The sequence below is a fragment of the Pan troglodytes genome, chromosome 1 (assembly GCF_028858775.2).
Source record: "Pan troglodytes isolate AG18354 chromosome 1, NHGRI_mPanTro3-v2.0_pri, whole genome shotgun sequence".
NCBI lineage: Eukaryota > Metazoa > Chordata > Mammalia > Primates > Hominidae > Pan > Pan troglodytes.
Genome location: NC_072398.2, coordinates 184,515,728 through 184,542,050, shown reverse-complemented (window position 1 = coordinate 184,542,050; position 26,323 = coordinate 184,515,728). Strand labels below are relative to the sequence as shown.

The window sequence follows — 26,323 nt, the reverse complement described above, 5'->3', positions numbered from 1 at the left end:
GCACGATCTTGGCTCACTGCAACCTCTGCCTCTGGGTTCAAGTGATTCTCCTGCCTCAGCCTCCCAAGTAGCTGGGATTACAGGCGCCTGCCACTGTGCCCGGCTATGTTTTGTATTTGTAGTAGAGATGGGGTTTCACCATGTTGGCCAGGCTGGTTTCGAACTCCCGACCTCAGGTGGTCCACCTGCCTTGGCCAAAGTGCTGGGATTACAGGCGTGAGCCACTGCACCTGGTCTTTTTTCTTTTCTTTTTCTTTGAGATGGCGTCTTCCTCTGCCACCCAGGCTGGAGCGCAGTGGTGCGATCTCAGCTCACTGCAGCCTCCGCCTCCTGGCTTCAAGCGATTTTCCTGCCTCAGACTCCCGAGTATAGCTGGGACTCCAGGCGCCTGCCACCATGCCTGGCTATGTTTTGTATTTGTGGTAGAGATGGGGTTTCACTATGTTGGCCAGGCTGGTCCTCAACTCCTGATCTCAAGTGATCCGCCCGCCTTGGCCTCCCAAAGTGCTGAGATTACAGGTGTGAGCTACCGTGTCTGGCCCTATTATTTCCATTTTATACTTAAGGAAACTGAAGTTCAGAGGGGATTGCTGACTTGTTGAAGGCTGATCATTATGGGTTACAGAGAAGACTTGAAACCCACATGCTCAACTCTAAACTTACTGTGCCTTCCTCATTTGTACAATCATCACAAGAACATGCATTCAACATTCTTCGGACACCAGCCTCTGTGCTAGGCGACCACAACACTTTGAAGACAGAAGCAATCCTGTGTACTGTGCACCTCTGCCAATATCTGTTTACAGGAGATAGCTGCCATGTCCCTGTCCACCCTCCCTTTTCTCTCCTGGCGATTGCGATATTGGAGTTTTAGGACACAGCCAGAGCACTTGTCATTTGTTCCTGTTGGACGCTATTTTTAGGATTATCCCAAGGGCTCTGGCTGTTTCTGCTCTTCCTCCCAACTTGTGCTTATCCACAAATCTGAGCACTGGACCTCTGCAACTTCATCCAAGTCACCCATAAACCTATGGATCAGAGCAGACCAAGGAAAGGGCGTGACCTACACCTTTAACAGACAGACACATAACCGAGTTTTGAGCTTCCCAGCCAGATGTATCTTTAGTTCACATTTCTCTGGCTGGGCTTAGCTGGGCCCTCCCAAGTTTCCTACACATAGATTTGGGGTGGCGGCCCTGGGCACCTCAGGAAGGTGAAGCCACTTGGGATCGGGGCTGTGTATGCTCAGCACCCAGCATGGTGCCTGGTACTCAGTGGGTACCCAGAGAAGGCTAGTTGAATGGAGCAATGGGTGACTTGTTATTAGGGAACCCATTTTGGTCCATTCTGATTACTTCCTCCTCTCACCTCCAATAGGGAATTTTCCAATCAGTCCCTGACCCTTTGCTCCTTTCACATTTATTGTATCTACCTCCATGATCTTTTTTTTTTTTTTGAGATGGAGTCTTGCACTGTTGCCCAGGCTGGAGTGCAATGGCAGGATCTCGGCTTACTGCAACCTCTGCCTCCTGGGTTCAAGCGATTTTCCTGCCTCAGCCTCCGGAGTAGCTGGGATTATAGGTGCCTGCCACCACGCCCAGCTAATTTTTTGTATTTATAGTAGAGACGGGGTTTCACTATGTTGGCTAGGCTGGTCTCGAACTCTTGACCTCAGGCAATCCACCTGCCTCAGCCTCCCAAAATGCTAGGAGCCATGATCTTGATTAGTGCCCATGAGGACAAATAATTCCCAGTCTACATTCAACCTATAGCTTTCTCCTGGTCTGTAGATCCTCATCTATCCACTTCTCTCATCCTCTTAACTCCTTCATCTCTCTCAGGCTGTTGAAAGAGCTTCTTTGTGCTTCTGCACTTGGTAGAAAGCAGGGACTGTGTCTTAATAGAATCCAACATCCGTTAGGCTGTGGAGTTGAACCCATTATCTCCTTTGTAAAATGGGCTTATTATTTCCATTTCATATATAAGGAAACTGAAATTCAGAGAGGGTTGCTCTCTGAACAACAATGGAGGGTTGCTCCCTCCATTCATCCTCCCATCCATGCAATAAAAATATTGAATTCTTCCCACAGTATGTTCAGGGTAACCAATCAGAAATAGTCCCTGCCTGAATGGAGCTTCCATTCTACCAGGAAACAGACATCAAATGTAGAATTACACAGAAACACTCATTAGAAGTGCAATCAAGCAGAAGCCCTGGGTATTATGAGAATAAACCATGTGGGACCTGATCCAGCCTGAGATGTGTGTATGTGTGTGTCAGGGAATGCTTCCTGGAGGAAGTAACATTGAAGCTGAAAACTGCATTGTCACCTGAGCCAAGGAATGAGTGTGTTTCAAGGAGGGTGAAGCTGACAACTCTAAATGCTGCTGATTTACTCTTGAGGAGATCACTGGGATGATATAGGCACAAGCCAGACTTTGTTGGGTGGGGGAGTGAGTGAAAGGTGAAGAAGTAAAGGCAGCCCGTGTAGAAAACTGGAAAAGTTCAGGAAGCGGACAAAAGACGTGGTAGTAGTTAGGGAGGGTGTAAATCTGAGGGAATCATCCCTCATCCCCCAAGATAGGAGAGACTTAGCATGTTAAATGCTGCTAGGAAAGAGCTAGCAGCAACGCACAGAGGGGGGAAGTCAAGTTAGGAATGGAGGGCTCAACCTGCCATCATTTCTTCACTGAAGAGATACCATTGAACACATACCATGTGCCAGGTGTTTTGAAAAAGGCTGACAAGGTCTATGCTCCCCCCACCCCCCAGCTAATTTTTTTGCATTTTCTGTAGAGATGGGGTCTTGCCGTGTTGTCCAGGTTGAGCTCAAACTCCTGAGCTCAATTGATCCGCCCAAAGTGCTGGGATTATAGGCGTGAGCCACTGTGCCTGGCCTCGTCTGTGCTTTTACGGAGCTTATTTTCTAGGGAGGGAGGCAGGAGGTGAGTAACAGATCAACAAGAAAACTTCAGCTAATGATAAGTGTAATGATGAGATAAAATGAGGTATGTGGTAACGGAAGGGTGTAACCCAGGAAAAGGTGAGGTCACGAGGCCTAGAGTGCTGTGCCGTGGGATGTGGTGCGGGTGACAAGTGGCCTGGGGGAGCTGAAGATATGGGGGAGAGCTGGAGTTCATGAAGGTGGAGTGGGGGCTGTGGAAGAAAATGGTCAGAAAAGAGGCAGAAGGACAGAGGAGGGCTGGTCTGGAGGCCCCAGGGAGATGACAGAGTGTTACAGAGTGGGCAACTTCAGGGTCACCCTTAGTCAACTGCTGACCTCGCATCTGTTCCTTTAGACCCTCGGGTACTCAGACTCAACATTACCAACCACGAATTCAGTTCCTTCCCACCCTAACCTGCTGCTGCCCTGGCTTCCTGGTCTGGAGGGCAAAGGCGCCATTCTCCTGGGTACAGTGACTTACAGCCTCAGTGATGACCATTGAGATGGAGACTGGATGGAGGCCCCTGAGGAGAGCAGAATGGTTCCCACATCAGGGCCCCTCTGCACCACTTTTTCAGTCTCCTCATGTCTTCTCTGTTCCTCCTCTGGGAAGTCATCTCCCTTACCCCCACAACTCCCCTCCACCAGCAGGGAGAGTCAATAGACTGGGGAGGCTGGAACCCCAGATCAGAGTCATGGCCTTGCTTTGGAGTCAAGGGGGAAGCCCAGCTGGGCGGGCTGGTCTCATGTCCTGGCATCATCTCCCCTGGGGTGGATGCCTGATGAGCCCTGCCCGCTCCTCCAGGTGTTCTTTCCTTTCCTCTCTTCCTGTCCCCCAGAACCTCCACTCTAGGCAAACATGGCCTGTTCAGTTCCACCTCCATGCATCTGCTTATGCGGAACAAAGGAGCTTTGGGAGAATCCTGAAGGCAATGGGAACCCCAGGAGCAACCTCATCCATAACTCCTGAGGGTTGGAGTAGGGAATCTGAGGGGTGGGATCTGAGAGGTAGGATGGGTGGGAGTAGGATGTGACAGAGGTGAGGTCAGCTGCCCAGCTGCAGGCTTGGGCCCTACTTCAGGCTCGCCTGCTAAAGCCTCTTCCTCTGCGTGGCCCGGGAGATAGGGGTTTTGTCCCCAGGAAGTCCAGATGGGGTAAGAACTAGGAGGAGGTTGATCACTGCCACACCCAGGGCCCGAGATGTGCGTGGGTGCCCTGGCAGCATCGCTGACAAATACTCCTGAGGAAACAGCAGCTGGATTCACACAGGTCGCGCAATACCTAAGGTGGCTTGGCTGTTTGACTCCCTGATGATGCTACTTCTGCTGGCCCTGCTGGGGGCTGGCCTACTGGGGGCTTCCCTGCTCACCTGGTGGCATGCTCCAGCCCGGAACAAGATCCCCAGGGCCCAGAAGTGGAGGGAGGTAGCACTGCAGAAGATGGAGGACCTGGCCCAGTGACTCCGGCAGCAGGTGAGTCAACACGGGTCCCGGAGGCCCCCAGCCACAGGGGGCCTTGGCCCTCAATCCCAACAGGAGGACTACACCTCAGGATGCCCCTCCCGTCCATGGCCCCAGCCCCCGCAGACACAGGGAGCAGGTGGGCACTTCCCCACCCCCAGTTCTCCCCCCATGCCAGCTCTGTGTGTGGTTGTCAGTTCTCCTCCATCCCCAGCCTTTGAGACCCTGGAGATTGGGGGCAGTGTATTCTTTCTCTGTTCTCCCAGCACTTGGCACATGGCTCAGTAACATGGGAGGTGCCCACTTAGGGTATTTGCGGAAGTAAGATAAACTGATGGAGGCAATTGGAGGAGGGAGGCCCGATCTCTTTTAGCCCCTGAGCACTCCAAAATCCCCCAAGACAGGAACCCTAGTCTACCTGTCCCCTCCTACCTCCACCCCATTCAGCTCTGAAAACACTTGCTGAGCCCTGATAAGTGCAGAGCATGGGGGGCTGGGGATGGGGTCTCCCAGGAAGCTGCAGGTCTTAAGAGGCAGCTTTGGCAACTCGGAGTGGGGGTATTTCACTGGGATAGCCTCTGTGGCTGGCTGGGCTGAGACTGGCAGGCGAAGTGGCTGAGCCATAGATGTATCAGCAAAGCCTGCCCCAGGTGGCAGAGAGAAGGGCGGGAAGGAGGGACATGGAGACAAACATAGACTGAGCTTGGGATTTGCTGTGTGGCCTGGAGGATGTGACAACCCGTCTCTGGGCCTTGGACTCCCCAGCTGTCCGAGGGGGGATGGGCTCATGGTCTCTCGGGGTCTCCAGCTTTGGTTGATGATGGTGGACTCAGTCTGGGAGCCCGGAGGTAGGGGCTGGGGCTAGTGCCTGAGGTGCTGTTCCCATGCTTTGGAGTTCCTGAGTGTCCTCTGCTGTCCCCTGGATGGTGATTGATGGCCCCAATGGGCAGCTTCTCTGTCTGAGTTGCTGCAGTTGCTGAGTATGTGTATTAATATTAATTAGGGCTAATTAGTTGGATAAATCAATCTGCCCCCAGAGAGCAGCTGCCCCTCCCTGGTTGATGAGGAGGAAGTCTGGGCTAATGGGTTGCAGTGGCAAATGGGCATGATGGAGGTGTCCTGTGTGCGTGTGGAGGCCCCATCTGTGTGCGGTGGTGGGTGTAGCTTCCTTTACTGCGGACGAGGGCCTGCTTTCTTGTGCCTCCTGCTGGCATTTCATTGTGTTGTGGTTGGTTGTGTGTCTGGTCTGGCTGTGTGGTTATGTGCCTGGCTGGGTGTGCATGTGTTGGGTTATTGGTTGGAGTGTGTACATCTAGCTATGTGTGGCTGGTGTGGGTCTGAATGTCTGGTAGAGAGTGTTTGTGTGTGGTTGTGTGTCTGATGTGTGGGGGCAGCTGGTTTGGTATGTGTCTGGGCATCTGGTTGGTGAACATGTGGATGTCTGGGCTGTTGGGCTGGGGACCTGGAGGGGGTATATGTCTGGATGGCTGGAGGAGTGGAAGAGGTTTTGGGGTGAGGTCACTCATGGTGTCTCCAGCCTCCCATTGTGGTTTCAGGCTTCTTGGCTCTCAGCACCTTGCTGTCTCCCCAACAAGCTATACAGGTCTGTCCTGGGCACCTTCTCAGTCATGTCACCCTCTCTCTGCCAGTGACAACCTCGAGACCTCAGGTGTCCACCTTTATGTCCCGGGGAGGTGCAAGGCTGGGACACAGGTCAAACCCTCACAGGCTCAGCAAACAAATCCAATTCTGCTGAGTTTAGTAAAATTTCCCAGGGAATTTCTCCAGGTCTTGCCCCGTGCTGAGCTCTGGGGACACATTCATTATAAAGATGAATCTGACCCCTGACTCACACTTGTGCTAAAAACGTTCCCAACCTGGGAGGGGCGTGGTGGAGATAGAGCTGTGCAGACTATGCAGGGCGGCAGCACGGCAGAGTGTGGTGAGGCCAGATGCCCACAGAACTGGTGACTTGGCAGGAGGGTGGCTGGTCTGTATGGAGAGGATCATGTTGGGAGGGCTCCCCAGACGGGTGGTGAGTGAGCTGAACCTCATGGCACCTGTAGGAGTTTTCTGAAAGGAGAAATGAGAAAGGCAGTACCAGGGAGGGAGAAGCCCCAGATGAGGCAGTGTTTCTGTAGAACGTATAGAAAATAATATTCCTAGGACCCATTGGGTAAATGGACCAGCTGCTCATGGCTGGAACTGCTCAAGCTACTCATGGCCAGGAAGCTCTGCTCACCTCAGGCAGAGCCTGGCCACCTTGAGAGTTGACGGTTTTTATGATACTAAACATTTAACCACCACATTGGAATTTTTTTTTTTTTGAGACGGAGTCTCACTTTGTTGCCCAGGCTGGAGTGCAGTGGCCTGATCTCAGCTCCCTGCAACCTCCACCTCCCGAGTTGAAGCAATTCTCTTGCCTCAGCCTCCAGAGTAGCTGGGATTACAGGCAAGTCCCACCAAGCCCAGCTAATTTTTGTATTTTTCGTAGACATGGGGTTTCACCATGTTGGCCAGGATGGTCTTGATTTCTTGACCTCGTGATCCTCCCACCTTGGCCTCCCAAAGTGCTGGGATTACAGGCGTGAGCCACCGTGCCCGGCTGTAAATATTAATAATACATTGATTCACTAAAAACTTTAAATTACATTTTTTTTTGTTTTTCAAACTAGGCTGGAGGCAGCACCCTGAGTACAGAGAAGGCCGGATGTCCATGGGGCTGTGGGATGGAGCTGGAGGGAAGGGTTAGCTCCAAACTAAATTATATATTAAAAAGTGATATAACTTGAGGCTCAATTTTTCATCAAATTATTCAAATAATTTGTTGATTTTTAGCTTTTTTTTTTTTTTTTTTTTTGGAGACGGAGTTTCGCTCTTGTTGCCCAGGCTGGAGTGCAATGGCATGATCTCGGCTCACTGCAACCTCCGCCTCCCAGATTCAAGCAATTCTCCTATCTCAGCCTCCCAAGTAGCTGGGATTACAGGCATGCACCACCACGCCCAGCTAATTTTGTATTTTTAGTAGAGATGGGGTTTCTCCATGTTGAGGCTGGTCTCGAACTCCTGACCTCAGGTGATCTGCCCACCTTGGCCTCCCAAAGTGCTGGGATTACAGGCGTAAGTCACCGCGCCCGGCCTTTTTTTTTTTCTTTTTTTTTTTTTGAGACAGAGTTTTGCTGTTGTTGCCCATGCTGGAGTGCAATGGCGCAATCTTGGCTCACTGCAATCTCCGCCTCCCGGGTTCAAGCGATTCTCCTGCCTCAGCCTCCTAGGTAGCTGGGATTACAGGCGCTCACCACCATGCCCAGCTAAATTTTTTTTTTTTTGGATTTTGAGTAGAAACGGGGTTTCACCATGTTAGTCTCGAACTCCTGACCACAGGTGATCCGCCCGCTTTGGCCTCCCAAAGTGCTGGGATTACAGATGCTCGCCACTGCGCCTGGCTAATTTGTTGATTTTTAGAATTTGTTGTGAGGATCCTGTGATGTGGCTATCATCTTTTGAAAGTTGTCCCTGTCTTTCAAAGCGCTCCTGATACATTGGAGTCATTAGGTCACTTGCAGTCTGATTAAGGAGAGTCTTTCTCTTAACGTTAGTGATATTGTTCCGTGGGTGGAGTCCTCTCTCAGCTTTTGCTGAACCAGTAGCAATTACACTCACAATTTTCTAGCTTTTCTAATACAGTGTTAGATTTCATGTAGTTAAGCATCTCTGTTGTCAATTAAGTAATAAACATTGTTATTAGAATGTCATTAACACTAATTAGAAGTTGTCTAGCATGGCAGCTAAGAGTGTGGCTTCTGTTGTTGGGCTGGCTGTTTGAATCCTGACTCTTGACACTTTTTATTTTGTTTGATTTTATCATTTTACATTGTCTTGAACTCCTGGCCTCAAGCAATCCTCCCACCTCAGACTCCCAAAGTGCTAGATTACAGGTGTGAGCCACCAAACCCAGCAAACACTTACACTTAAATGACTACTCTGTATCTTAACTCCTTCATCTCTACAATGGTATGATGATTGTAATGATAGCACTCAAACAAGTTAATAAATGTTTACAGTGGTGCCTGGTACACAGCAAACACCATACAGATGCTCCTCGACTTACCGTGGGGCTTCATCCTGATAAACTCATCCTAAATTGAAAATATTGTAAGTTGAAAATGCACTTAATACATACAACCCACCTAACATCATAGCTTAGCCTAGCCTTTTTGAAACGTGCTCAGAACACTTACGTTAGCCCACGGTTGGGCAAAATCACCTGGCAACACAGTACCCTGTAGAGGATTCACTGTTTCCCTTGTGATTTTGTGGCTGACTGGGAGCTAGTCTTGCTGGCACTGTCCAGTATCGAGAATCAAGAGAGTATCTTACTGCTTTTTTTTTTTTTTCTTTTTTTTGAGACGGAGTCTGGCTCTGTCTCCCAGGCTGGAGTGCAGTGGCGCAGTCTCAGCTCACTGCAACCTCTGCCTCCCAGGTTCAAGAGATTCTCCTGCCTCATCCTCCCGAGTAGCTGGGATTACAGGTGTGCGCCACCACGTCCGGCTAACTTTTGTATTTTTAGTAGAGACAGGGTTTTGCCATGTTGGCCAGGCTGGTCTTGAACTCCTGACCTCAGGTGATCCCCCCACCTTGGCCTCCCAAAGTGCTGGAATTACAGGCGTGAGCAAATGTGCCCGGCCTTTTACTGCTTTCCGATGAATGTATATCAATTGCTTTTGCACTACCGTAAAGTCAAAGATTGTAAGTTGAACCATGGTAAGTTGGGACTGTCTGTACAAGTGATAGTTCTCACTTTAGGAATGAAGCTACTGTTGTTGTCCATGGTGAGTGGGTATTTTGGGTGAGCAGAATATGTTCTATTAGATGGATGTGACATTCTGTCCTCCCAGGTCCCTGGAGCGCCTGCTGTGGTCTCAGCAGCCACCTGCAGAGGTCACATTAGCCACTCCCCAACCCCTGCCCTTGCCTGCTCTTCCCACCTCTCCCCAAGCTCCCTGAGAGTCAAAGTGCCCCAGAGGCTGCCATTCCCACAAATGGCCATGCAAGGACAGCTGCAGGGGAAGGCTAGCCTCAGGGGCCCAGAGGGACACATTGGGCACTTGCCCATGGGGGTGCCACCAGGGGTGTTGTCTCTCCAGGTAGAAATATAGAAATGGGGGCTGGTGTGCAGCTGCTGATGTCTCTGGGGTGCGTCTGGGGACCTGTGAGTGCAGGGAGGTCCCTGGCGGGGCCCGCTAGGGCTCCTTAGGGTTGGAGGGCGCAGGGCAAGGGATGAACCCAGGCTGGCCCTCCACAGTCCCTATGCCTAGAGGGTCCCTGCTGGGCTGAGCATTAACTTTACTTGCTGGACTGTGTAGAGAGGGTGGAGTCCTGGGGAGGGGCTAGGACAACTAGGGTGGTGGTGGGTGCCCAGCAGAGCAGCTTTTTGCCAAGTGACTCAGAAATGTTTCAGTAGTTTAGCCACTGGCATGGCTGTGGTGGTGCATCCTGGCTGAATGCTAGCCCTGTCCAAGGGATCTGTGTCTGGACCCTCCTGAGAGTACCTGTGGCACACCAGCTGGGGAGGTCTGAGCTGAGGCACAGCAAGGAAAGGGACTGGACAGTGTGGCTGGAGCAGCATGCATGGGAGAGGCTGAGAGAGACAGGCCCATTGGACCCAAGCAGGGAAAGACCCTGGTCCAGTGCCTGGCACCTTAAAAAGCCTCCCTTCCACAAGATGCCCCAAGAGCCAGGAGAGGGTAGTGGTTAAGGTATGGACGGCCTGGGTTTAAGCCCAGGCTCCCCTGTCCTCTGACCTTGGGCAAGAGAGTTAGTCTCTCCGGGTCTCAGTTGCCTTCACTGGGGAAATGGAAACAGTAATAACAGCACTTAGCCAAGGGTTTTCGTGAGGATTTAATGAAACGGTGCAGTAAAGGGCTTGAGAGGGTTCCCAGCCCCACAGTGATACTCTGAGTACTTGGTCAATGGGAATTGTGTACATCGAAGCAAGAACGCATGTTACACGTTTACAGTGAAGGCTTTGCAAGTGGTGCTGGTGAGAATGGTGCTGCAATGTTATCCTGAGGGCTACTGGGACCTATTTTCAGAGTGGGCCTTATAAGATCTTAAAAGGATTGCCCAGGCTGCAGTGAAGAGGCTGAGTTGGAGGAGTGGAGGCCAAGCCGTGGAGGCCAAGCCAAGGAGGCCAGTGAGGAGGCCAATGAGCCAACAGAGAGAGGTCCTTAGGCAGGCAGGAGGCCTGAGGGTCCGAGGTGGGAGATACGAAGGAGTAGAACCACCTGCAGGCAGTGTGTGCAGTTAAGAATGTGGTCACTGGTGTTGGACTGCCTGGGTCCAGCTCTGCCACTTACTGGCTGTGTATCCTCGGGCAAAGAGGAGGAGGTCTCTGTGCCTCAGTGTTGTGTTCTGCTGTGAAATGAGAAAACGATGTGACCTACCTCTTAGGGTTGTTACAATTAAAAATTGTAAATTTTTAATTTACAATTTTCTTGGAGACAGGGTCTCATGTCATCCAGGCTGGAATGCAGCGGTGAGATCATAGCTCACTGCAGCCTCAAACTCCTGGCTTCAAGAAATCCTCCCACCTCGGCCTTCCAAAATTCATTATAGGCAATGACTGATTATATGCAAAGTGTCTGGAATAGGGCCTGGCACTATTAAGTGTTAGAACACATCCTAGTGTGATTATGTTAGCTAGTGTAACTATTATCAGAACTTGGGTGTGAGGGAGGACCTAGGATGATTCTGAGGTTTGTTGCTTTGGTGACATGCATGTCATCGATTGGGAATTTCAAGAAGAACAGATTTGGCTGAAAGAAGGTGAGTCCTGGGGAGTCTGTGTATATGTGGGTAGGTAAAGGGGTCTGAGTCCTGGCGGAAGAGAGGCCTAGGTTAGAGAAACAGGTGGCCTGCTTATCCTTGGGGTGCACCTGGCTGCCGAGGTCACCCATGGAGAGTGGGCAGGCAGGGAGAGAAAAGGTCATGCCCTGAGGAACACCAACATTTCAGGCAACTGAGAAGGAGCCACCTGAGGGTGGGAGGAGGCCAGCAGAGTTGGGGGCATAGAGAGCTTCGGGAGGGAGAGTGTCAGACGCTGCTGAGGAGAGTGAGATGAAGACTAACCCGAATCCATAAGATTTAGTAACCGAGAAGTCTTGATGCCCTTGGTGAGAAGGGGCCCAGTGCAGAGGGGAGGACAGATGTCAGACTGGTTGCTTTGAGGAATGAAAGAAGAGAGACTGGAGCCAGGGGATCCTAACCTCCCAGGGAAATTTATTTGTCTCCACCTTCCCCCACCTCCAGGACCAAGAAAAGCCCACTTCTTGCCCAACCCATACTCCAGCTTGGAGGCATCGGGGTCTTAACCAGAGCTGAGGGGGGCAAGACGAAGAGAACTTTGCCTTCCTGAGTGCCTGCTGTGTGCTAGACCTTTGTCATGTCACACTTGCCCAGGGCGGCAGTCCTGAGGGCCTGGTATCAGACCTCCCCTCATATCCTGAAGGACGGGGCTCAGAGCAGTTGAGGGGCTGACTCAGGATTGACTCCTAGTCCTTCCCTCTCTGAGGAGACCTAGGCCATGGGAGGAGCAGAGAACCACCTCCAGTTACCTAGCTGACCAAGGGCGCGGCCAAGATGGTGCTAACTCTCTTGCCACCCATGCTGGACTCCTGCCTCCCTAAAGTCAGCTCAGCAGGGGGAGGACTGGGTAGGGAGGAGAGGTGGGATGCCTGGGATGCCCCTGAAGGCCAGCCACCCAGGGCTGAACTTCACTTCCATAACCTCCAGTCTCATGATGTCACGTGTGGAGTCACCCCCACTCCAGTTGTGACCCTTCTGAAGAGCAGCATTAAGGGGCAGGCCCTTCTCCACGCCAGGCCCTGGGCTGGCCACTGGGGGCAGAGGCAGAGGAGAACATCGTGCCCTTGGAGGGTTTTCATGACAACCTGGAGACACAACAGATGTATTTAGTGGTAAGCATGAGTGCCGGAACATGTACCGAGAGACATGGGCGTGTGTGCTGTTGTGCGTAGGGGAGTCTGGGGTGTGATGTGGAGTGTGTGGGAGTGGGCCTTAGCAGGTCCATCTTTGATATCTGCCTACTCCATCTCATTTCTGCAGGAGCCAGATCTGGACCCCAAGCCAATCCTGGAGCTGCCCCTGGCAGAGCTGGCCCAGCAGCTTCGGACTGAAGAGCTGAGTCTGGAGAGCATCCTCTGTAGCTACTTAAAGCAGGTGGTGGCCAGGGCACAGGATCCAAGCCCGGGGCTCTGGGCTGGAGTGGGGGATGTCACTTGTCATTGTTTTACTCAGAGGAGCTGAGGGGCAGGTGTAACTCTGCCACTGACTTGGGAGGTGGCACATGCCACAGTTACCTCAGGGTGGCAGGAGGGGCTGGGGCAACCGAGTGCCCTGCTTTGGTCCTGGCCTCACCTGGGGCTGTTGTCTGCTGTCTTCACTGTTGTTCAGGCACTGAAGGTGCACCAGGAGGTGAACTGCCTGATGGATTTCCTGGGGGAATGTGAGGAGGAACTGCAGGCATTAAAGAAGCTTAAGAAGAGTGAGAGAGGCCTTCTCTATGGGGTCCCCATGAGCCTCAAGGACACCTATGACAGCATGGTGAGCCTGGGGTGTACATGCACACGAATGTGCATATGCATGCTTGTGCCACCAGCCTGGAGCTTGGTGTGTGACACTGGGGGGCTCAGTGTGTGACAACGGGTGAGTCATTTAAAACTGCACAGCTACAAAGCGGCAAACTGAGGTTTAAACCCAGAATTTGGGTTCCAAACCCCAAATTCTCAGCCACCACACTCTTTTGCCATCCGTGAAATGCTGAGCTTGTGTCCCCAGGGGTGTGAGAGTGTGTGTGAGTGGGGGTGGAATGGGGCTGAAAATCAGCCAGCTGGCTGGTTCCACCCTGACCCCCATGGCTGGAGGTAATGTTCCTTCCCTGCAGGGCCATGACTGTACATGCCGCCTGGCCTAGTTCCTGGAGAAGCCTGCGACCAAGGACGGGGTCATTATGAAAGTGCTCAAGGCCCAAGGAGCCATCCCCTTTGTTAAGACGAACATCCCACTGACGCTGCTCAGGTCTCTGAAGCGGGCTAGCTGGGGTCTGGGGCTGGGCTAAGCCCAGGGCTGAAACAGCTCTTTGAAGTCCCGATTCAGGGCAGAGGGTGAGGAGGGGGCTAGTCATACAGACTTCAAAGACCAGGGTTCTTGGGCCAGCCCCTTCTGTCCCCGGGGCTGAGTTTCTTTATCATAGAACATGTGGATGGACTCCACAGTCTGTAAGGGCCCTTCGGGCTCCAAGGTTCTGTAAAGCTACACTCTTTTTCTATCCCAGTTTCTCTCTCAAATTGTTCTATTTCTACCCAGGCTTCTCTCTTTGATTGTTCTCCCCATCGCTTATTCTCTCCCTTCCCTACTCAGCCTGTAGTGCATCTGTGTTTCGTGAGGAACATGTTCTCAGTTCTGATGGCAGAGCTGTGGGCTCTTTGGTCCTGATATTAGGAGTCATGGCTGGTGTCTGATCTTGGTCTTTCTTGCAGCGGCAGCCCCTCACCCCAGCTGGAAGGGAGCCCAGGAAGCCTCAGCCTTAGGGAGGAGCTCATGGAGCCCAGGAAGCCCTGGGGTTGACTCTGGAGGGTGGTTGGCCCCCCTATGGGGAGAGGTCTGCCGAGTGAGGCTTTCACCCTCAGCTCATTTTCTTCTGCTTCCCTTAGCTTTGAATGCGGCAACTCCATCTATGGCCAGATGTTGAGCCCACTGAACTTAAAGAAGACATGTGGGGGCTCCTCAGGGGGTGAGGGGCTCTGCTGGCAGAAAGGGGGTCCATCCTAGGCATGGGTACTGACACAGGTGACAGCATCTGCATACCAGCCAGCTTCTGTGGTGTTTATGGCCTCTGGACCACAGGTTCCCGCCTCAGGTACTCATTGATGGTGGTGGTGGGGTGGGCTCGGACCTGCCTAAGGGAACTAGAGGGTGGGGAAGTAGAGGGGTCTGCTCCTCCCATCAACTTTCATCTACCCAACTCAGTACTAGGGGAAGTGGGTAGGAGGGCTTCAAATAACTCCTGCAGTAGCCATGCTAAACATACCATATTTTTCCAGGTGGCAGTAGAATAGACCTTCCACTCATTAACTCATCAGCTCATTAATTCATTAATCTATACAGCTATCCATCCACATACCCCTTCTCTTACTTACTCATCAATCTGTCCATTTATCTATCTGTCCTTCATCCATTCAATCACCCACGTGGTCATCATCTCAGTCTCTATCCATCAATCAATTTTACCATTCATCCACTATTTATTTAAAAGATTTCTATTGACTATTTACTGTGTCAGACACAACAGCTCCTTGGGTACTAGCTACTTGGGTTACTTCGGTGAACAAAAGAGACAAATATCTCAGCCCTTGAAAAACTTACACATACTCTTCCTTCCAACCATTTATTTATCCATCCATCTTTCCATCCATCCATTTGTGTATCCATCCATCAATCCACATTTGTATCTCTCCATCCATCCATCCATCCATCCATCCATCCATCCATCCATCCATCCATCCGTTCATCGTATATGCATGCATGCATCCACCCATCTCTCAACCCCTCTCTGTGTACCCACACCATGGCCCCTATTCTGGGGACATAGACCACTCTTGGACCCAGCCCCTGCCCCTGCTGTGCTCTTAGACACACAAATGAGTTAGTCAGAAAGTGATCAGGTCTCTAAGAGAGGGTCAAAGCTTGTGGGAATGCACAAGAGGAAGCTGACATTTTCTTTAACAGAGATTGATTAAAAGCTTATACTCTTGACTTTCAGAGGCAGGGCAAGGGAAGGGAAGGATTCCTGGAGGAGGCAGCATTTGAGCGTGGTTTTGAGGGCCAGACATGCCAAGATGATGTGGCGTCTAGAAGGCTGTAAGATTGTTTGTAAGCGGCTGACTTTGCCTGAAGCAATATGCACGTGTGGAAGGGCTAGAAGGGGAAGCCATGGAGAGTTAGAGTCTTGAAAAGCAGTCAAAGAGATCAGACTTTATGCTGTGGGCAGCAGAGGGTCAGGGAATGTTGAAGCAGCTCCTATTTTTGTGGGCTGAGCCCTGGGGGAGCACATCGCCTGGGTGCTCAAGCCTCCTGGCACCCAGGCCCCTCCCTTCACATGCTGAGCTGGGCTCTGGGTCGGAATGTTTTGCAGCTACACTGGAATTGCCTCTGCCATCAAGGGGAAAAAAATCGGGTAAGTCCTGGTCTGTGCCTGTGGCCACCCCATTTAAAGATGAAACTGCCAGTCTTTCTCCCAAGGACATTTTGCTCAGCTCATATCTCCAGACAGATCAGCCCCACAGATGATGACTGAGAGGGCGGACTGCATGGTTCCCACCTGGCCTCCCCTTGTCCAGTGACTCTTGGCCCTCTGAGAAGGGCTTTTGTCCTGCTATCTAGCTTTAATCTCTTCCTTCGTCCTGACCATGACCCTGGAACCCACCCTCTGAGGCCAGGCAGTTGGGATCCCCAGGGCACAACAAATGAGAGGTGCTTGCTGGGCGCAGTGGCTCATGCCTGTAATCCCAGCACTTTGGGAGGCTGAGGTGGGCAGATCACTTGAGGTCAGGAATTCGAGACCAGCCTGGCCAACATGGTGAAACCCCGTCTCTACTAGAAATACAAAAATTAGCCAGGTGTGGTGGCGGGCACCTGTAATTCCAGCTACTGGGGAGGCTGAGGCAGGAGAATCACTTGAACCTGGGAGGTGGAGGTTGTAGTGAGCAGAGATGGTGCCACTGCACTCCAGCCTGGGTGACAGAGAAAAACTTCGTCTCAAAAACAAACAAACAAAAAACAAAACACAACAAGCAAACAAAATGAGAGGTGCCTGCCTCTCTCCCCTCCTCTTTGTGCAGTGACCACGGTGGCTGGCCTCATGGCCCAGGACGTGGAGAGCCTGGCGCTGTGCCTGCAAGCCCTGCTGAGTGAAGACATGTACCGACTGGACCCCACTGTGCTCCAGATGCCCTTTAGGGAGGAGGTAAGCCAGGTGGGAGAGCAGACCTGGGGGTTTCCTTGCCCCCCACCATCATTCCTCCCTGACCTGTCTGCCATCTTACCTTCCCAGGTGAAGACCCCCTTTCCCACCCCAGGCTGCAGTGAGTGAGAAGCCCACATGCTCAGTCCAGTTTGTTTCCTTCCCCTGCTGGATGCCAGCTGCTTTGGCTTCTTGGCTATCTGGAGCCATAGCTTGTAAGTGCCCCCAAAGAGGGCCTCCAGTGCCATATACCCAACCCATGCAGGCAGAATACTCAGCAAGTGTGGTTGAGAGGGTGTGGCATCCAGTTAAGCTGTTTTTAACCCTCTAGGTAACCCTGGCCAAGTCATATCTCTTCTTTCAGCCTTAGCCTCCCCATCAGTACAATAAAGAGGTTAGGCTGGGAGATCACTCCACACCCTTCTGTCTACAGCAGCCTTCATTTATTCGTTAATTCATTCAACAACATTTGCTTGTACCAGCTGTGTGCCAGGCTCTGCGTGTCTCATCCTAACACTCTATAGAGTGAGCAGTGCTCCTCCCATTTACAGCTGGGGAGACTGAGGGAAAGTGAAATGACTTGCCTAAGATCATGTAGTTAGTAACTGGCAGAGCTGGCTTTGAACCCAGCCCTATCTAACTGCAGAACCCTCTCCATAGGGCAGTTTCTGTCTACGTCCCGGCAATGTCTGTTCCTCGGATTCCCTACACCCCTCTTAGCATTATCAACCTGAGATCGTTGTATATCATCCATGATTTGCCCCTACAAACATGTGTTGTGTGACGGGTGAGGGGCGGCTGCCTTTCTGGCAGCACCCCACTTCCCAGGACTAGGGGCCCTCCATCTCAGACCCTGGTCTGGGTATTTGTCCCTATAGATCTCCATCCTCATATTCTCCTAACATTTCTTTAGCTTAAAGATATTTGTGTCTATGCATGACTTACTCACCTGCTCACCCACTCAACTCCAACCATCCATTCACCCACTCACCCACATATGCATTCAACCCTCTGCCCACCCAACTACCCACCATCTCATACATACATCCACCCACCCACCCAGGAGTCTGTCTACCATCTATCTACTATCCACCCCATCTGCCCAACCAGCCATCTCATCCATTTCTCCTTCCTCCAGGGGTTTCCCCAGAGCACCTAGAGCCTGGAGAGTATATAGGGAGGCTCCCAGGGGGTCTTGGGGTGTCCACATGGATTCCCCCCTTTGTGAGGACAGCTGTAGACCAAGGCCCTGCCCTTAAAGTCTGGCTCCTGGATAGAGTGGGGCCACCTTGTCCCCAGCACAATCTCTCCTCCGAGCTCCATCCAGCCCCTTGTGCCCCTAGGTTTACACCAGTAACCGGCCCCTTCGAATTGGCTACTATGAATCAGATGGTTACATCCAGCCATCCCCTAGCATGGCCAGGGCTGTGCAGCTCACCTCCTGGCTGCTCCAGGATGCTTGACACCAGGTAGTCTCACCTGGTCCTGGGTGAGAGAGAGTCTGGGCCAGTGCGAGGATGCTGGGCGGGGCCATCCTTGGAGACAAAGGTGGCTACATCTGAGTTTGAGGTGCTGAGATAACTGTGTTCCCCCTATGCTTCCTGGAGAAGACTGATGGGATGGAGGTGGGGATAGGGTGAGCCCTACCCTATAAGGAAGGCATCAAGCTTTTGTGCTTCCTCCTTCGGTGGTGGAGATTCAGGGACTCACTCCTATAATTCCTTCAGCTTGGGTCTCTGTTGCCTCCATCAAGTGGCCGTAAGGAGCTTTCTGTCTCCAAAATCCCCACCTTAGCCCTACCCCAAACTCCCCTGCCCCCAGTGGCTTGTCCTGGCCTCACTTCCCCTTTGAGATTCTACCATGTGATCTTGGGCTAGCCTTTTAACCTCTCTGGGCTTGTTTTCTACCCAATGCGGTGGCTGTGAAGATTAAATGTGGTTCCATAGATAAAGCACTTGGCACGCTGGCTGGATCACAGTGAAGCATGAAGGAAATGAGGGCTGCTCTCGTTCTGTTCTGTCACATCTGTGTGTGAGGGTGAGGGAGTGGGGTGGCAGGAGAGCAACCAGTGACACAGGCCTCCCATGCCATGCTGAGGTGCTGAGGTGGACGGAGATGCACGAGATGATGTGGCATCCCTCTTGAAATCTTGGGGGATGCAGAGACAGAGAACCAGGCAGGGTCGGGGAAGCTCCAGACACTAACTCTGCCTCTGCCTCCCCAGGTTATCCCCTTCTCCATCCCCCAGGCAGAATACGCCATCAAAGACTTGTACACAGGGGGGATGTTTACTGATGGAGGGGCCACTCTTCTAGAGAAGCTGTACGTTATCTGCTGCGACTCAGGGGTGGGGCATGGTGGAAACAAGGTAGGGGAGTGGGCTGGAGCCAACCTGAGTCCCAGGAGGGAAACTGGGGGCCTGGGCTGGGGTGCCTCTGCCTAATAGTGTGACCTTATGCCGCAAACCACACACTGGGCCTGTCTTTAGGATGCACCTGTTCCGGGGGTGGGGCAGAAGTGCATCTTTGGGTTTGGCCTCCTTCTTGTCTACGGCGTGGAAGTTGGGTGGCTGTGGGGGCAGGCCATTGGCTAAGGGCTGTGACTTACCCATCTGCGACTGGTTCCTCAGAGAGGGGGACATTGTGGATCCCAGCATAAAGGGCATGGTCAACCAGCTCTGCCTGCCAGACCCCTTCACATGTTTCTTGGCCTGGATCCCGAAGTACATAGTAAGTGCAGGCCCTGGTCAGGGAGGGCTTTGGAAGGGCAGGGGGCACAGGGAGTAGGAGGGGCTCAGAAAGCAGAGGGAGCTCACAGAAGGAGTGGAAGTGGGGTCAGAGAGGAGGATGAGCCCCAGAGAATGGTGGTAGCTCAGAGAGGGGTTCAAAATGGGGAAGAAGAATGAAGGGCTGGGTGCGCAGTGGCTCATGTATGTAATCCCAGCACTTTGGGAGGCCAAGGTAGGAAGATCACTTGAGCCCAGGAGTCTGAGACCAGCCTGGGCAACATAGTGAGACTCCATTCTCTAAAAAGAATGGAACAAAAAAATAGCTGGGCATGGTGATGCATGCCTGTGGTCCCAGCTACTCAGGAGGCTGAGGTGGGAGTATCACTTGAGCCCAGAAGATCAAGGCTGCAGTGAGCTGAGATTACGCACTGCACTCCAGCTTGGGTGACAAGTAAGACTCTGACTCAAAAAAAATAAAAAAAAATTAATTAAAACAAATAATGAAAGAAGGGGATGGGGCTAAAAGAGTAGGGTGCTCACAGAGAGGGGAGGGGGTTTCAGAGAGGAGGCTCAGAAAGGGGGAAGGGCATTTGGAGGGCTACAGGGCCAGTGTGAGCTCAGGGCTTGGTGAAGTGGTGTAGGCTTGTTGAGGATCGGAGGGTTCCACGTCAGTGCGTTGAGCAATGCTACCCTTCTTGGACCCCCTCCTGGGCAGGCTGACTGTTTCCCTGTGGGTTCTGAAGTTGGACTCCCCCTCTCAGCCCCCCTCTAGGATCCCCAAACTAGCCAGCATCTTGAAGAGATTTGTGGAGTAGGGTGAGTCTCCCTAGGGCCAGCTCTTGCTCACAATGGTTGTCCATGGGATGGTGGGAATTGAGGAGGGGCATGAGGCTAGAGCTGGTATCCACTAAGGGGGGAACTATTTAGATTTCGGACTCTAATTAGGGTTTTAGGATCATGCCTGACATTAGCTTAGATTGAGACTTTTGATTGGTGTTGGGACTTTATTTGGAGTTAAGATCTGAATTAAGGCCGGGTGTGGTGGCTCATGCCTGTAATCCCAGCACTTTGGGAGGCTGAGCGGGGAGGATCACTTGAGGCCAGGGGTTCAAGACCAGCCAGGACAACATGATGAAACCCTGTCCCTACTAAAAATACAAAAATCAGCGGGTGTGGTGGTATGTGTCTTTATCCCAGCTACTCGGGAGGCTGAGGCACGAGAATCACTTGAACCCAGGAGGTGGAGCTTGCAGTGGGCCAAGATGGTGCCACTGCACTCTAGCCTGGGTGATAGAGACAGATTCTGTCTCAAGGGAAAAAAAAATCTGAATTAAGGCTAGGTTGAGGTAAAATTTGGGACTGAAGTTGAGATTAGGTTTTATTTGGGGATGGGCTTAAGACTGAGGCTGGGGTTGGAGTTGGTTTGAGTTGGGGTTGGTGGGGCGAAGATAGATTTGGAAGAGGGTTGGGACTGAGGCTGGAGTTGGGGTAGGGCTAGAGTTAGGGTTAGAGATGAGGTTGGGAGAGGCTGGTATGGGCTTGGGTTTGCTGTTGGGCTTGGCCTGGTGGGGCTGGCATTGAGATGCTGGGCAGAATTGGGCTGGAGTGGACTGAGGGCTAACTGGGTGCCTCACAGATTAGGGTAAGGAGCCTGTGGCCTTTGAGGCAGCCCATGAGTTCCTGTGACTGGTGGAATGGGGGGTAGATTGACCAGAGGATGTGTGCTCTTGGGGACCTTGAGCAGGCAAGATGTCTTGGCCAGGGGACAAGACACGGGGTCACTCCCAGCCCATCAGCTGATTTGCAGCGTGCACTGAGGCCTTGGTTGTCATGTCCCCATTTGTATAAAAGGGTTCCCTCCCATGCTGACCTTTGAACTTGTCAGAGTCTTCCTCATTCTTTCAGGACACCCAAGAAACTGTGGGAGCAGCACACAGCAGTGGAGGTAATGCATGCCTGGGAAGACCTTGAGGGGCTGCTGGAGCTGGGGCTGCAGACACCTGGGTAGTGCCCTGAGTGGTCAGAGTTATGAACTGGCCTGCAGAGAAGGCCCAGCTGGACCTGGGTGGGGGGGGCTTGGTGACCTCAGAAGTTATTCTAGTCCATCTCCCTAGAGCATTGTCCCCAAATCCTTGTGACCTGAAATTCAGCTTCCCATCCCTTCACCTCTGTCCCTGGGAAGATCCTGAACCTCCACAGGTATCTCAGGCTGAAGCTTATAGCCTGAGACTTCCTCCTGGTGTGCAACTCAGTGCTGCCTGGCAGCATCTGACCTTGTCTGGCAAACAGTAACCCCTGCCTTCCTACCCCTCCCATCCCTCACTGTCCCTGCAGGAATATGAGCAAGAGTTCATAGCCAAGTGGAGGTCCCTGGACCTGGATGTGCTGCTGGTGCCAGTTCTGGGCTCTGCCTTCTATATAGGCTCTTCCTCCCTAGCATCAGGTGAGAGCACACTGGGTCTTGGTGGGGTTGAGATTGGGAGTCCGGGACTCCTGAGTCCTGCCCCAGCTTCTGTGATCTTGCCCTCTATCTCCATTAACTTTTTAAAAATATTTCTTAAATTGAGATAAAAGTCAGATAACACAAACTCACCATTTTAAAGTGTACAATTAAGTGGTTTTTAATATTTCAAAATGTCGTGCAACCACCACCATTATCTAATGTCTGAACATTTCTGTCACCCTGAAAGGAAAACTCGTACCTGTTAGCAATTTCCATTCACTTTAAAAATGAACTTTATGGAAGTATAATTTACATGCAATAAAATTCACCGATTTTAAGTATAATTTGATGAATTTTGACAAATGTATACTGTTGTATAACCACCACTATAATCAGAAATACAGAACAGAATATATTTTTAGATTTTACAGATATATGTTCCATCACCCCCAAATTTCCCTCATGTCTCTGCAGTTCACTCTATCCCTAACCCCAGTAACCACTGATCTGCTTTCTGTCACCATAGTTTTGCCTTTTCTAGAATTTCATACAAATGGAATCAAAGGGTATGAAGCTTTTGTGTTTGGCTTCTTCCACCTAGCACATCCATTTACTGTTTTTTTTTTTTTGTTGTTGTTTTGTTTGAGACAGAGTCTTGCTCTGTCACCCAGGCTGGAGCGCAGTGGCATTATCTCAGTTCACTGCAACCTCCTCTGCCTCCTGATTTCAAGCAATTCTCCTGCCTCAGCCTCCCAAGTAGCTGGAATTACAGGTGTGTGCCACCATGTCCAGCTAATCTTTGCATTTTTAGTAGAGACGGGGTTGCGCCATGTTGGCTAGGCTGGTCTCGAACTCCTAACCTCAGGTGATCCACCCACCTCAGCCTCCCAAAGTCCTGGCATTACAGGCGTGAGCCACTGTGCCCAGTCCATCCATTTACTCTTAACATGCCCTCTGCTGCCCAACTTCAAAAGGGGTCTTCAGCCCAGCCTGCCCAAAACATGGGCTCAGGACAGGGTAATATCTGGGCCATCCCTGGGTCCCATGCACAGGTACTGGTCTCAAAGGTGCTACCCAAGGCAGGATAAAACTCAGTTCCAAACCTGAGCCTGGACTCCTCTCCCCTGACCTTAAGAACATGTCCTCCTGGGTCCCCCGACTGTGGCCAGCCAAAGGCTCATCCCACGCCAGACTCTCCCTGCACACATGTGGCTGCTGCAGAAGAGCTGTCCTTTCAACTCCAGGTGGCGCTGTACACCCTTACTATCTTGAAGTCCGGTGCACAAGAGGGCGTGGGCTGAATCCTCTGCCATCCACTAGCTGTGTAGCCTTAGAAAAGGCTAATCCTGCCCCTAATCCTGCCACCTCGATTTCCTCACTTGTACACAGTCAATAGTAATCTACACCTCACAGAGTGGAGAGGATTCAAGGGATCAGCAATGTGATGAGGCCAGCACAGTGCCTGGCACTGAGTGAGGCTTCTGCAATGCAGATTCCGCCCTTCCCTCCACCCTGGGGAGAGCATGAGGCCATTGTCAAGATGACCCCTGACACAAACTGGCTAGTCCGAGCCTAGAGCGCTGAAGTTCCCAGAAGGACCGGGAGGGGGCGCCCACCCACATTCTTCCCCACCTGAGTCTGCGCTGACGATTTCCTGGGCTTATCTGGATCTTCCTGCAGAAAGCCAGTCTTACGTGACCCTGTACAACCTCCTGGACTTTCCCGCGGGCGTGGTGCCTGTCACTATCGTGACACTACAGGACGAGGAGGAACTGGCCTTCTACAAGGGGTGCTACGGAGATAGTTCTGACAAAAATTTCTCGGAGGTCACTTTCCTTCTCCGAGCCTCTCCCGGAGCCGGGACAAACCAGGGCTGGTTCTATCCGGGTTGGGGCCCCTGACGGTAGTGGTGGAGAGAGTAGGGCGGGGCTCGTCATTCCTGGTGTTCACCCTTTGGCACTTATGCTAGTTTCACCCCAACCCTGAGGACACATCATTTGACCTTCTTGTCAGCCCCATCCATGTCAGGGGAGAAAACTTTGCAAAACCAGTGGTTTTCTTTGTATTTCTTCTGCCTCCTCCTCCTCCCCCTCCCCCTCCCCCTTCCTCCTTCTCCTCCTCCTCTTCCTCCTCCTCCTCCTTCTCCCCCTCCTTCTTCTTTTCTTCTTCTCCTCCTCCTCCTCCTTCTCCCCCTCCTTCTCCTTCTTCCTCCTTTTCCTTCTCCTTCTCCTTCTTTTTTGAGACAGAGTCTTGCTCTATCGCCCAGGCTGGAGTGCAGTGGCACGATCTCGGCTCACTGCAACCTCTGCCTCCTGGGTTCAAGTGATTCTCCTGCCTCAGCCTCCCAAGTAGCTGGGATTACAGGCACCTGCCACCACGCCCGGCTAATTTTTTTTTTTTTTTTTGAGATGGAATCTCACTCTTTTGCCCAGGCTGATGTGCAGTGGTGCGATCTCAGCTCACTGCAACCTCCACATCCTGAGTTTGAGCCATCCTCCTGCCTCTCAGCCTCCCAAGTAGCTGGGACTACAGGCATGCACCACCATGCTCGGCTAATTTTTGTAATTTTAGTAGAGACAGGGTTTCACCATGTTGGTCAGGCTGGTCTCAAACTCCTGGCCTCAAGTGATCCGCCTGCCTCGGCCTCCCAATGTGCTGGGATTACAGGTGTGAGCCATTGCGCCCGGCCTTCTTTGCATTGCTGTAGGTAAAAATGATCTCAGAGGCAGGGAGGGCAGAGCAGGGCAAAAGCCGCTGGTTATGAGCTTACTGTGTATCTGCTCTGGATATGACCTCTCTTGGGACCTCTGTTTCTTCACTAGGAAAATGGAAATAAAAACATCTACTTTGTACGGTTGTGCTAAAGGTTAATTAATTTGAAAAAGTGAATGAAGCAATTTGCATAAGGTCTTGTGTGTAGGAAGTGTTCAATAAATACTATGATTAGTAAGTCAGAGTGGTTTCATAAAAGAAAATATTACCAAATATTTAACTGCAGGGTCTAAAATAACACACCTGACTTTGGTGAGAGAGAGAAGGAGAGAGAGGAAGAGAAAGAGGCCGACTCTGAAACATATGCACGTATCTGAGTCAGACATTAAGTAACTTACTTTTTCTGGAAATTGATTTTAGTGCTAGAGTTACCCAGTGGAACTGCTGACCTGAATTCTGAGAAAATAACAATAATGACACTATCTCATGTGTCTTGAGCACTTACTCTGTTCCAAGAGCTGTTTAAAAGTGCTGTGTATAAATATTAAATCATTAAATTCAATAACTCTCCTGTGAGGTTTTTTAAATGAGGAAAATGGAGGCACAGACAGATTAAGGGACTGGGCCAAAGCCACACAGCCAATTGAAGTGGAGGAGCTAGGACTTGAAACAGGTGATCTGACTCCAGAGACAAAGGCAAATAAAGCCTCAAATGATATCATCATAAAGCAAAGAAAACAGGTTTGAATTCCTACAAGGATGTTTGGATTTCGTGGCAGGGACTCAGGCTTAGCCCCCATGTTCCTGGGCCTGTTTTGGGCCAAGGCAGTGCTTTCACTATGGAAGGGTAACCAGGCTCTGGATCAGGGATTAGCATGCTTTTCTTTCTCTTGCTTGAACATTGAGTGGATGCTCGGCTTTCTCTTTCGTCATTATAATCAGCATTCTGCACAGGGAGCAAGTTTTACATGTTAACCCTGAAGAACTATGGGCAATAAAATCAGAACAGTCTTTTCAGGTTTCACTGAGAGCTGAGGAAGCCTGGAATTCTGAGATCTAGGTCATTTTTACCTTAATATAGATTGGGAAAGGGATGTTTGGACTAAAGCATACCTAGACCAACCCTTGGTACAGAGGCCCAGAATAGCATGGGTGATGAACAGAGCCAGGCAAGGGGCCTGTGAAGCAGGCTCTGAGTTCCCGACCTTCTCTACTGGCAGGCGGTAAGAGGATCCGTCGGACTTCTGGTGACTGTGCAGTGCATTGCTTTGCCATGGGAAGAGGAGCTGTGTCTCCGGTTCATGAAGGAGGTGGACACCTTGGTCAAGAATCAGAGGGGGCCCAAGTGATAGGCTCCTGGAATGGAGTAACAGCTCATGAAACATGGGGCTGGTTGTGGTGGCTCATACCTGTAATCCCAACAGTTCAGGAGGCAGAGGCTGGCAGATCGCTTGACGCCACGAGTTTGAGACCAACCTGGGCAACATAGTGAGACCCTGTTTCTAAAGCATTTTCTTGGTGTTACTCCTGTAGATCCTCACCCAAGTGTGCTCCTGATGCCCCTTCCTTCTCATGAATACCATGTCCACCTTATGTCTCCTCCTTCTGGAACCCCACCAGGTTCCTTTTCTTTGTTGGTCCCTCTGTGTGGGTGCTCAATATTCCTCAGATGGGCCCAGGATGGGGAGCAGGGTGAGGAGCTCAATAAACATTTTCTGACTGGCCCCGGCCTCATCATCTCTGGTCTGGGTGAGGCTGTAATCTCCTGGTGGTCTTCTGCCTCTAGCTGCTTTCCTCCAATTCAGTCCCCCTGATGCTACCCCCAGACTGCAGTGGAGAAAGAGCCCCAAACAGAGAGGCTGGAGATCTGGGTCCAAGTCCTGACTCTGTCTGTGACTTGCTGTGTGATGCTGGGAAGTCCCTTCATCTCTCTGGACCTGAGTTTTGTCATCTGAGTTTCAGATTGAGGTGGTTAGATTTGATAAGGTCTAT

The 26,323-nt window shown here is 51.5% G+C and overlaps 1 protein-coding gene across 1 annotated transcript; it reads left to right on the top strand.

Annotated features, from left to right (window-relative positions):
* Positions 1-12,558: 12,558 nt before the first annotated feature.
* On the top strand, positions 12,559-26,055 carry LOC738231 (fatty-acid amide hydrolase 1-like). Its single transcript, XM_009456777.5, has 11 exons — positions 12,559-12,646; positions 12,881-13,030; positions 13,371-13,504; positions 14,140-14,345; positions 15,621-15,662; positions 16,327-16,451; positions 16,539-16,663; positions 21,082-21,121; positions 21,511-21,619; positions 23,300-23,445; positions 25,552-26,055. The coding sequence occupies exons 7-11, from the start codon at positions 16,587-16,589 to the stop codon at positions 25,678-25,680; spliced, it is 501 nt and encodes a 166-aa protein (XP_009455052.1). The 5' UTR covers positions 12,559-12,646; positions 12,881-13,030; positions 13,371-13,504; positions 14,140-14,345; positions 15,621-15,662; positions 16,327-16,451; positions 16,539-16,586; the 3' UTR covers positions 25,681-26,055.
* The last annotated feature ends 268 nt before the right edge of the window (positions 26,056-26,323 follow it).